The 12,117-nt window shown below is 35.8% G+C and overlaps 1 protein-coding gene across 2 annotated transcripts in view; it reads right to left on the bottom strand.

The window, feature by feature from the left end:
* The window catches only part of tho2 (THO complex subunit 2-like protein), a 61,798-nt gene that overhangs the window by 11,665 nt on the left and 38,016 nt on the right, over window positions 1-12,117 (bottom strand). For both annotated transcript variants that reach the window (XM_071596698.1, XM_071596699.1), the window contains exons 25-29: window positions 11,192-11,351; window positions 9,815-10,076; window positions 7,606-7,646; window positions 4,084-4,293; window positions 3,863-3,920 (exon numbers count right to left, since the gene is read on the bottom strand). In XM_071596698.1, coding sequence (XP_071452799.1) covers window positions 3,863-3,920; window positions 4,084-4,293; window positions 7,606-7,646; window positions 9,815-10,076; window positions 11,192-11,351 — 731 coding nt within the window. The remainder of the gene's footprint in view (window positions 1-3,862; window positions 3,921-4,083; window positions 4,294-7,605; window positions 7,647-9,814; window positions 10,077-11,191; window positions 11,352-12,117) is intronic.

Genomic DNA, 12,117 nt, shown 5'->3' with positions numbered 1-12,117 from the left:
AAAGATGTTTATGCTAAATAGCACAGTCAATACTTGAAAGAAACTGTATCTCATTAGTGTGACCACTAAGAGGAATTTATTGCCTAAATTTACCAATCAAAACACCTCAAAAAACATTTAATATTTATTACCGAGCAAGCCATAGTATGTGAAGATTTGCAGAATTTGTTACCCAGCATATTTAAAATTTGAGCATGTCAGGGACCTTGATTTGCCAATTTGTAGGATGGGGAGGTCAGTTTATGGCCAGAATGAGACTTCTGAGAACTTAACTCATGCTACATTTCCTACCACTGTCCTATTCTTTGCTAACACATTCACTGCACTTCTGCCGGGCAGGAGGAAATCTGGACAAGAGAACTGCACCAGTAAGACAAGTTTTTTCAGTTCATTTAGTGCACTTTAAGGGTCGTGGTAGTCTGTGGGTAGTGTTGGACTACAGACCAGAGGGCCCTGGTTCGATTCCCGGGCAAGCCTCTCTGAGCACCCTCAGCTGTGTGATTTTTCAGGAACCAGAACTTCCAGGGAAACCGTAACTTGCATAGGTAAAGGAACTGGCCCCCTTACCCTGATGTGCGAGTTTCACACGCCGTTGAGCTTAGTACTGGGTGACCTTTACCATCACCTACCAAACCGACGTTTGGGTTGATTACTGTGTTTATGGTTTTTTTTAAAGTTCACTTAGACCACATAGCCATCATTAAGGATGCCATGCCCTCCCACTGCCTAGAATTTTCAGAAATTTCATATATATCTGGATTGTAATTTCAAACTTCATTTTTTGGTCTAAACCAAATTATCTGGTAAACAGTCAGACCCCAGGATGCTGATCAGCCACTCCTGGCTAATATAATGTGTCTAAATGGTTGCACCATTAAAGTTCACAACATTAACAGTCAAACAAAAATAATTAAGGGATAGAAAATGAGTGCATTACCCACTTTTCTAACAAAGCTGGCATTGTTTGCCTTTTACCATCTATGGATTTAAACTGCACTCACGTCAAAAGTGGATATTAGTCCACCTGGAATGATTTTTCTGATTGGTATAGATATTGGCCATAGATATTGAGCAACAAATGCAATACATTATGATCAATAATTTGGTGACCTTAATACCATATTTATATAAAATATAGGGAATGGGACAAGTTTTTATCAAGTATGGCACTGATTAGTGACCAGGAGCTTCAATTCATATGGAAAATCCATTAACTTCAGTAATATGAAGGCAACTTCTTTTTTGCTACTGCATTTAATTAACAGTACTGCAAATTAACTGGACTATATGACAACAGTACCTCCAGAACCAAATGATTTCCAGTTGTATATAATGTATTTCGGATGCCCTACCATTATTACTGCTAGAAATATTCACGGTGGGCCAGTGTCATTTTTCAATGATTCTCAATGAAATATGTTTCTTCTAACATAGCAAGCTCAATAAACTATATTGTTTTAAGAGAAATTTGAAAAGGCCAAACAAATAATAAACGGTATGAATAATTTTTTCTATGGTATGAATGAAAAATGCATGGTAACATTCCAGCAAGATGGAAAAGGGACAGAAAATTCTATTCCACATCAAAAGAATGTTTGTGTAATATAGGTTCCGTACTACATAAACTAGTAAAATATCAGTTCTATTAAAACTATTGACATGCAAACAAATTTTCATGATAAAGTTTCCCTAACTTTTATTTTGGTACTATTAACAAAATAATAATAAAAGTTTAGAATAAATATTGAGTACAACAAGTCGCAGTAATAGGATTAGTACAACATTTATAAAAAATTAATTAGGACTCATTATTTTATCGTATGATTTAATAAATGATTTAGTCCACCATCCTTATTTTCAAAATGTAAATTTTAAGGTATCTCCTCAGAGAGTTTTAGGCTTTTTAAAATTAAAAGACACATATCTTATAACTTTGAATAATATTTAGAAACAACAATATGATAGGACACATCAGATGCAAAACCCTCCCAAATCTGATTTGGTAGCTTGAACATATACATGTTTATTATTAGAGTATTTTTGATATGATTAATTTATAAAAATTTTGGCCATTACTCAGATTTGCTGAAAACTTCAATGAACTGTAATCTATTATAGAAGAACCACAGAATTATGACCTTATATTGCAAGGGGAACAGAATAGTTTAAGATTGAGGGTGGGTAGCAAATCCTTTATATCTTTTGGGGAAACAACAAAGGAATAGTCTTGCAATGAACAACGAACTAATGGCAATATATACTGTACACAATTATTATGCAATCATAGTGTGTCAAATATTTCACTACGGTCATAATGAATGTCATCACAGCTGGTTGCCCCACATGACGAAAAATAACCTACTCCGAAGACAACTCACAAAATGATTGCATCTATTGATAATAAAAATTCTGCTTAACTGTGAGGTACGTGAAAACTCTAATCCACCAATAATCATAAGCAAGTTTTAGAGCATTCAACTTTTTAAAGACTAATTTCCTGCTATACTATCCAAATTTATGGATAAACAAGTAGAGCCCCCCCCCCCCCCCCAATTCCCTGGTTTCTACACCACTGTTATGGTGAAAACATTTAAAAAATCAAATGCTGCAACATTATACTATAAAAATACATCATCAATCAGGTTAAAGGGCAAATTTTTTATACGAAACTTGGACCTCTGGTAGTCTGTCTGAGGCCTGTATAATACTAATTGAGGCTTAAGGAGTCAGTTCTTTCATTTTGGCACATCTATAATATGATCTAATGTTTAAAAAGGATGGAATAAATTTCAAAGGAAGGGAGTGATGAGGAGTTTCTTTCAGAAATTATCACTGCAGATTCCGAGAAACTGCGGGAGATGCCGCGACAGTAAATTTTGCCAGTGTCATCTGCTAGCATGCATAACAATGCAACAATTTCAGAGTGTAAAAATCATTCAGATGAAACTTTGTATTTTGATCCTGAGAACAGACATCAAAATTGTGCAGGAAATCACTGGCATCAACCAACACCAAACAAAGGCCAAGCAAAAGCTTCTGCTTGGAAAGTTATGGTCACATCATTTTTCAGTATTTAAGGAGTGATGCATCAGCATATCACACCAGCATACACAATTATGAATGAAGTATACTATAGCAATGCACTTTAAAATCTCAAATGTCATATCAATCACCAAAGGCCACATTTCAAAGCAAAAGGTTGGATGCTGAGCACGGTAATTCACATCTCTACTGGCAACCAAAGGTGTTTGGATAATTCAAACCACCCAAGACTCTGCAAACCTCTCTACACTTAATAGTTTTCACTGTAAAAATCATTCTCCTTCAATCAAAAATTAATCTTTTCATAAATAGTGGTTCAAAATTTGGTATAAATATTAGGAGAATTTGAATTCCAAAATTGATAGGTATATACGTATCCATGAAAGAGTATTAGCATTTTTAAGGTTTATACTGTGAAAAAGTGATATTGCCCACACACAACATCGCTATCACATAATAGCAGGTAAATACTAGAGATGATTAAATAAATTTAACGTAGCAATAAAATTACCAAGCCTGAGAATCTTTTAAACAGGTTGCTCTGAAAAAAATGTCACTGGCACATTCATGGTTTTCCAATTTACACTGGAAGTAATGGACCAAAACAATCAATTCAAGGCTTAATTTGCACATTTATTGACTGTAAGCATGGTAACTATGTCTTGTCAGTGTGAGGATACGTGGTCTAATGTGATTGTGTAACTGACAACAAAATCTGCATCATGAACATCTTGCTTTGAATTCGTAATATGCATGGAGGTTTTACGCAAGCAAGTTATACTTATGACTTAAGATACATTGAAAATTAAAATGAAATTACCCTTTTCCTCTTCCTTTCTCCTCTTCTCCGCAAGGAGGATGGCCTCTTCCGCACGATCCTACAATCAACAAAGCAAAAACTGCAACTGATGATTTTTCCCAACTCTTTACAGAAATTCTAAGATCATCTCAGCATCTTCTCCAAAGAAACATTGAAGAAAAGAAACCAAGTCCATCACACAGTAAATTCAAAACAAATAAAAGATCAATTCAGCAACACACCCTCTTCCTTGCCACCTTACGCTCCTTCCTTGGCTCCCTCTCCTCCCCCATGTCACTCGACATGGCTGGAGCTCCCAGCTTCTCCCCTCGATTCTTCTCCTTCCCAGCTTTACTTGAACTCCTCTCTTTTTTCTCTGGCTTTTCCATTGCCGATGAAGACGACGAAGGCACCTCCATGGCAGCTGCCTTACGCTCATCACTTTTTGTGCTCTAAAAGTCATATTGACCAATAGGATGGGAAAAATGGGGCATTTGGTTAATTAATTCCCCCCGCCCACCCCATAACTTTTAAAGGTCCCATTTTTTTTGTGATTCCATGCCTTTCCAGTGCATCCTCATCGCTAACGTCACAAAACCACTCGGATATATGCAATTGAAAAAAATTGCATGAGGCAAGCAATAGAAATAATAACTTTAAATGCAATTGGTACTTTTGGATCTTAGGAAAAAAAAATTTGACAAGGCCAAGAAACCTTCACCATTTTAAAGTTAATGCACTGGTTTCAAAATACTGCTCATCAATGCCCTCTCCAAAATTAACACCCTACAAAAAATAGAATGCAGTAGTTCAGGTGCTCTGAGCTAATCAATTTTTAATCATACAAAAACTTTAAAATTTTAACTGTTACCAATATTTTTTGACTGTGACATTTGCATATAGTGCTGTTGATTAAGAATAAAATATACATCAAGTCTACTGAATGAACTACTATTGGAGGTGACTTTTTCTCAAGGTAAAACTTTGATCAAAGATTATTACATAAAAGGCCTCATCTCTAAAGCAATGTTTGCAACTGATTCTTTCACGAGTCTACTTGCTCAACATTGGCAAATGAAAAATCTGACATCTTCCAGGAATAAAACATTTGCCCCTTTTAAATTTACTGCCATGTTACCAATTCCACACCATACTGTGTGAATAATTCAGTAAAAATTTTAGCACTAAATTAAGGCATTTAAGCTGTTTCCAATTCTGAATTCAACTTGCTTGGCCTACCAATATTCAAGACACATTATTTCATTATGATTTGTAGTCTCTAGATAATGTTTCTATGGCCTCAATAAAAAGTCATTGCCCTAGTAGATTCACCTATGAAAATCACCACGGTACAGGACTGAGGAATCAGTAACATGCAACCCTTTTCTTGTAACAGACCCATACAAACCATAATTACCAAGGTAGCTCTGATGCCATTGACTTTAGACCAATTTCAAATAAACATGGGAGGAATAATAATATGATGCCAACAAAAAATAGAAATTATAACATGACCAGATAATACTCACCGGGTCACATGCCACACACAGCAAAGCAAACCATGGCATGCATCAGAATGCCTTCCGTATCCAAGTAGGAGGGGGAGGTTGGCTCCAATTCCATGGGGGCATTGGGGCTGATATTCCTCTACTGACACCGACCCCGCATACACACATCTATTACACGAACACTTGCTCTTATTTCTCTCTCTTGAGTCCATTTTCCCTTGGATCAAACAGCTCGCTTGGGGGGACGAGGGAAGGGTGAGGCTCGTGGAAGATGTTAGGGAGGCCTTAAGTGTGGGTGTGTCTGTGTATACATGTGAGTGATAGGGATGTTCCTGGCCATCACATCTTCTTGCCAACACAGCTCTTGTTCCAACAGCAACATTCACCTCATGGAGTGACCAGCGGTCAAGAGGGATGAGTGGTGAGATGAGTCATCGCACAGCACAAAGACAGTCAATCGAAATAAAAAGTTCCCTTCTAAATATTTTTAAAGTCCATGCAGATCGGATGAGAACTATCACCATCATCAGACTTTCAAAAAGAATCACTTGGTCATCCTGCCTCAATTACCCTAATTCTCAAGTTTTACTCCGCATAATGGGATTGATTTCAGAAAAGAATAATCAAATGTTCAAAGTAAAATGAAAAACCTACAGCAGATAAAAGCTCTCTTCGTCAAAGGACCCCGCCTGAATTTCTAAAGGACATCAACCGTGGCCTTCCAACCATATTACGATGGCAACTGATTTCTCTGATTTTCTTCATAGAGACGTCTTAAGATTCCAGCATAAATCAAGGGCTTTTTACCTTGACAGAAACACAATAAGCCTCTTCAACACCAATGGCCTCTGTATGAAGTAATAGAATGGAAAGGGGTGATTCAATCAGGAACAATATCTCGATACCACCTCGCACTAGGATCCAATCCAAGCAGCTAATGAATTGCAATTGATGGGAACAGCAATGGCAGGTAAACATGATCAAACCAGCATGGTATTTACTGCAACCACGGGCGATGATGGAAACAATGTAAACTGAAGAGATTCAAGCCGGTATGTCCTTGGAGCAGCCTGGACCTCGGGAACATACAGCAACTTGTCAGGTTAGCTTACAGGACAATACAGATGCTCTGGACCCTGTACCTCCCAGGAACTTATCAGCATGAAAATAAATAACAAAGGCCTAACATCAAGTATAAAATTTCTCAATGGAGGTATATTTGCATTCCATATAGCATTATCATACTCCTAAGCCTCCTTTTTCTTCAATAAATGTTCCCCAAATATTTTTATTCTTCCACAGTGATGTATGGTCAGATTTTAAAATCGTGTAAGACAAAATTTAAGTCAACAGCAATTGAATAAAAGAAACAGGCAAACATATTACGGCAGAATACTTCAATGCTCAGAAAATTAACACTCAAATGAATAAAAACTTAAGGAAAACTGTCTTGATGGACTTCTTTCAATCCCATAGTAGAAACAATTAACTCGCATCAACAAATAAAAAGACTGCTTTCTTTCTCGCAAAATTAACTATTCTCATATCACATTTCCTCTTGGCTTCTTGGAATGGAATATTTCCACCAATTCTGGATATAAGGAGACATCATCTTCAAAAGTAAAAAGCCACTCTTCTAACTGAACATTCTGGCACCATAGGCAATTAGGTTTTCTTGGGATGAAAACAATGGCAATGCTTGGCCTCATCCACAACTTGCACTCCATCCATTGGGCTCTTCATCACTTACTGAAATCACTTAAAAGGAGCAAAGAATGCAGAGAATTCAACGAGAAACAGAGTTCAGGAATTCAAACAGCTCTTCCACTCGCCATACCAACTCACTATACCTATCAAGATTCTGAGGGGGGATCTTTTATTCTTTTGTGTGTCTGTGTGTGTGTTTCTGAGTGGTACAATTTACTGACATTCTGGTGTGTGTGGAGGTGAGTTCATGCCGTGACTATGCAAACTCAAAGCCTTAACAACACGTGTGCATATCAGCAGTGGAGGAAGTGGTTTCCGCAAGGAGAAATGAGGTTTGGTGGGCAGCATGAAGGAGACGACGACGACCGCTTCTGAGGCTTCACGGAAATGAGGGAGAGATATCCCTCCCCCTCCTCATCTTATTCGGATGGCCGCATCCTCCCTCCCTCTCCCTCCTCTTGCCTCCCGGTATCTCATTCCATGACAAACTGTCATCACAACCACCATAAATAGATTGGAATGGAGCCACTAGGAGACTTCAATACTAACCTTCGACGAAGAAACTGCCTCCATTTTTCTTCTCTTGGCATCTGCAGGAAAATTGAAAGATACTTATAATAAATCATACACTTAAATACATATGTAGATAATAATATACAGTAAACCTTCCTTGATATTGGACTTTGATGGACACAAACCCCAGTGAGCATTTCCCTACAGTAATCTGATTCATCTTTGATAGCCGATGATTTCTCAAGGCTAGATTTGATGAATCACAAGCCCTGAGGTACTAGAAGACCCCATTTAATTTGAAAAAAAACGTATACACATAACTTTCACCAAGAGTCAGTATGCAAACTATAAAATATCACATTTAAATATAATATTAACTCATTTACTTTAAATATATTCCAGATTTTTACCAAAAATTTAGGTCCATAGTAAATCATAAGTACCTTAGAACAAAACAATTGTGAAGTATGCTCAATTGTATAATCTCATTTATTGTAACCATATCCACCACTAAGATAACTTAGCAAATAAGTTTCTTTTCAAATAAATGTGAGTCTTAACTTAAGAAAAATGGCACTTCTTTCCTTTTGTGATTTTTAGTTATAATAACAAAATATTCATTTGAAAAGTTATATGTAATATAGATAAAATGGAAACTTAGGGAAAGAGTTCATTATAAACTAAAATGATTTCATTCAAATAATTTCCAGATGATGGATTTAAACGCTGCCATATGCATCATGTTAATAGGTTGGAAGTGGTCGAGATGACCATAGCTGCCAAAGCATCTACCAATCTATGCATCAACCTACTTAGAGTATCCATACATTTTTGTACTCGTAATTATTAACCACTCATCTGGGTATTTATTATTTCCAGGTCCAACCACCCGTGGTGGGTATTTAATTTTACACAGAGCCCTAATTTCTATTTTTGTTGTAGGGTGATTAAATTCAAACATTTTATTATTTTTTACCATCTGTTTCCCTATCGCCCCAACCACATCTGTTCTATTCTCGGAAAACTTGTCCACTAATCTAGGGCTAGTGTACAAATTGTCTAAATATATAGTATGTCCCTTACCAAGCCGATTATCTGCAAAATCAAGGACGATCCTGGCGGTGACATTATCTTCTTTATGTTTGTCAGAATATATTGTGTCCTTTCCCATATAGATAAAAAAATTCCATACATAGCCTAACTCACTTTCACATAGCACAAAAAGCAGCAATGAGAATGCAACCCGCAAGACATCGACCTAGCTTTGCTAAAAGATGCATGGGTACACAAAAAAATGTATGAAATTCCATCTACCGGGCAGAAAGTTAACTCGTTCGATAAATCTACGAGTGGCTGCAGTTGCGTGACGGAATATCTCGGCATTACAATTAAAAATGAACATAAAATTGGTGTGACGTATATACACGGCATACCCACCAAGGGATGATCTCATCATGACGTATACATACGGCACACCCAGATGAGTGGTTAAAAGACAAAAACAACCCATTGCAACCACATATGAGGTCAGGGCTGTCTTTAAATATTAGTAGTATTATTCTAAATTGGATCTTCCTGATATGAAATAAGTTTTCTTAAATTAAAATAAAATAACATTAGTCCAGAATATTTTACTCTTTTGTAGATTATGGTAAATAATATATTTTACTAAAAATGTTCGCAATGATAAAAAATTAACTGTAAATTAATCTCATACAACAATTCCAAGCAAATCAGTGTACCCACATGGGACGGTCCTTAGTGCTTGGAATGACTACCTCATATGCCTCTCCATGGAAACTGTCTGAATACCTGTATAAATGGGTAGGTTGCCTCAAACCATGACAAGGTGCCACAACCCTATACACTTGAATGAGTGTGCTAAAATCCTGATGCTATACCTGGTGAGAAACTCATTCGGCCATAAATAGCCATTTGGTTAGTTTGTGTTCTGCATGAGCCAATCCAGAACATGAGATTCACTTTCCCCATATAATCATCATGCAGGATTACAGATGAATTGTCTAAGTTTTTAATTCATCAGGTTAGAAAGCACACACTTGCATGGGGAAAAGGATTTTCCCTCTTTGTTTCAAAATAGATGCATGGTAAAACTTAAAATAATCCACTAATAACTTTGAATCTCCATGGATAAAGTACATATCAAATCAACTTAATTGGCTTGGTTTTGGTTAATCATAAAATCAACCCCAATCAAAACAGCACATTTAACATAATGGTTTACCTCTTTCCACCTCTGGTGGCTCCTGGCTGCTTCGGCGATGAGAGCCTCCAGTGGCTGATCCTGTACTGCTATTGGACAGACTGCTTATGTCCTCTCGGTCATGGGGGTCATCTGGTTCCCCACGATGATGATAACCTCCTCCACTGCTATATGTCCCTCCTCCACCTCGATCATAGTATCTATCCCCACCACTCATGGTCCCAGAATTCCCAACAGCATAGCGATCCTCTTTAGAGCCTCGGTCCATGAAACGCTGGTCCTCCTAAAGGATTCCATCAAGTAGGGTTGTGTGATATCATCATTCCATTCATACATAGCAGTGTAAGTTCAGATTAACTCACAGATTGATTGTTATTGAGTCTATACCATGAACAAGACACACTACTACAAATCTGATGAATTCTTTACATAAAGCTGAATTCAATAACTATTAAACATTAAATTTTAGTGCACAGAATTCAATCCTTCTATTTATGTGATTTTTCAATTCATTCCTGATTCTCATATTTACTTTAAATCTAATCACCTCTTAGGTATTAAAAATTTGCATGATTAATTTTTTCATGACTTCTTATATAACAAATTTTGTTTGTTTATATTCCATATGTAGCTTTATTAAACTTATTTACTGATAACATGATCACTAAGTTGTACTTGAATCAATTTTTGAAATAATCACCAGAAAAGTAATCGGCCAGTGCCTAAATATGATGCTAAATGTTCCTTTCTATTTCTCCATGGAGGAATGTGTAAAATAATCAACAGAAGTATTATATTGAGCTTTTGGTCAACTTTGGTTACTCTATTTAATTCTGACATAGATTTACAATGTTCAAAAAGGTAAGGGATTAAAAAAAAGCACATCAAAAATGTAACATGACAGGGAAAATTCTGCAAGGAGTAGAAGTCAAATATTGGAAGACGACATTCAAATTTCACACCTGACCGGAATTAAAAAGAGAACTCTTTAAGCATAAACTAGGAACACTGATTTTCATATTGTATTAAATTATTAGACTACTATTGTTTTATATCCAAATGTCCATGCAGACGCTGAATCTTTTTTTTAATTTCTAATTTGCATACATTTATGAACACACAAATAAAATAGATGCTTGTGAAAGAATATCTATCAGCACAAAATAGTTAAGCATACGCAATCCATCCATTCATTCAGAAATGTCTCATGCCAGAATGATTCCTTTAATTCATTAGTAAATAATCAAGTTTGCTTCCATTTAGAGAACATTTGTGAACTGTATTTGTCCATTTTTCTAAGTAGCATTTATCACTATCATATAACTTGATATATCAAGCAAAGTTTTAAAAATGAATTAAAATGTAGTTGCTACGAGTTTATCAAATAAATTAACTCACCCTATATATCCTCTCCTCTCTCATAGCTTTCTCCTCCTTCTTTTCTTTGGCTCGCCTTTCCTTGTCTGCTTCTTCTCGACGTTCCTCCTTCTTGGACAATTTTTCTTTGCTTTCATAGCTTTCCTTCCCTTTATCTTTGTCATTCCTTTCTTTACTTTGCCTGAAATTAGAGGATTAGAAATACTGTTAAACAGTCATATTTTTATACAGAATTATTGCAAGAACTACTATTCATAGAATTTTTCAATGCCATTACATACATTAATATTACTTGAACATAACCACTGATATTAAAGGCAAGAAAAAAATTGGCAACTTGGGCCCATGTTTTAAAATTTCTACAAGGGCTAAATGTCTATGTAAGGTCTTCCTTTTATTATGTTAATTTCTTGTTGATTGACCTATATTTATGGGACCAATCAGAGATAATTTCAAGTGAAAATCAAAGTGAATTTTTCAATCCAATATCAGAAATGAAATCCTTGACCAGAACATTGGTATAATTCAAATTTACATCAATAAAAACCAAAGAAAACAATATGAGACAAATGAATTTTTTAAATTAATAGAAATTCAATGAAATTACAAACTTTGGTTTTCTAGTAACTTTAGAGTAATTCATAAATATTCCATTTTTATTGATATAAGACTTAATTATCCACTTAAAAATAGTGGCACTTAGATCAGTCATAATAGACATATTTTGCTCCTTTTACCGACAGATACGTAATTTTTTTCTAAAATTATTCCAAGTCTTTTTTTATTTTTTCATTATGTTATCTACCCGTTTGCAAGGTTATCTTGTGGAATTGCAAATTTATCAGACTCCTCCTAAACCTGTGTCTAACCAGAATATAATCTAGCTGATACCTTTCCAAGACACCTTGCATTTTCCATGTATACCTAAGCCTTCTGTGGTGTCTAAA

This window comes from Hetaerina americana, unplaced genomic scaffold (assembly GCF_022747635.1).
Source record: "Hetaerina americana unplaced genomic scaffold, ioHetAmer1.1.p SCAF_8, whole genome shotgun sequence".
In the NCBI taxonomy this organism is placed as follows: Eukaryota; Metazoa; Arthropoda; class Insecta; order Odonata; family Calopterygidae; genus Hetaerina; species Hetaerina americana.
The sequence above is the reverse complement of the archived record's forward strand: the minus strand, read 5'-3'. Positions and strand labels throughout refer to the sequence as shown.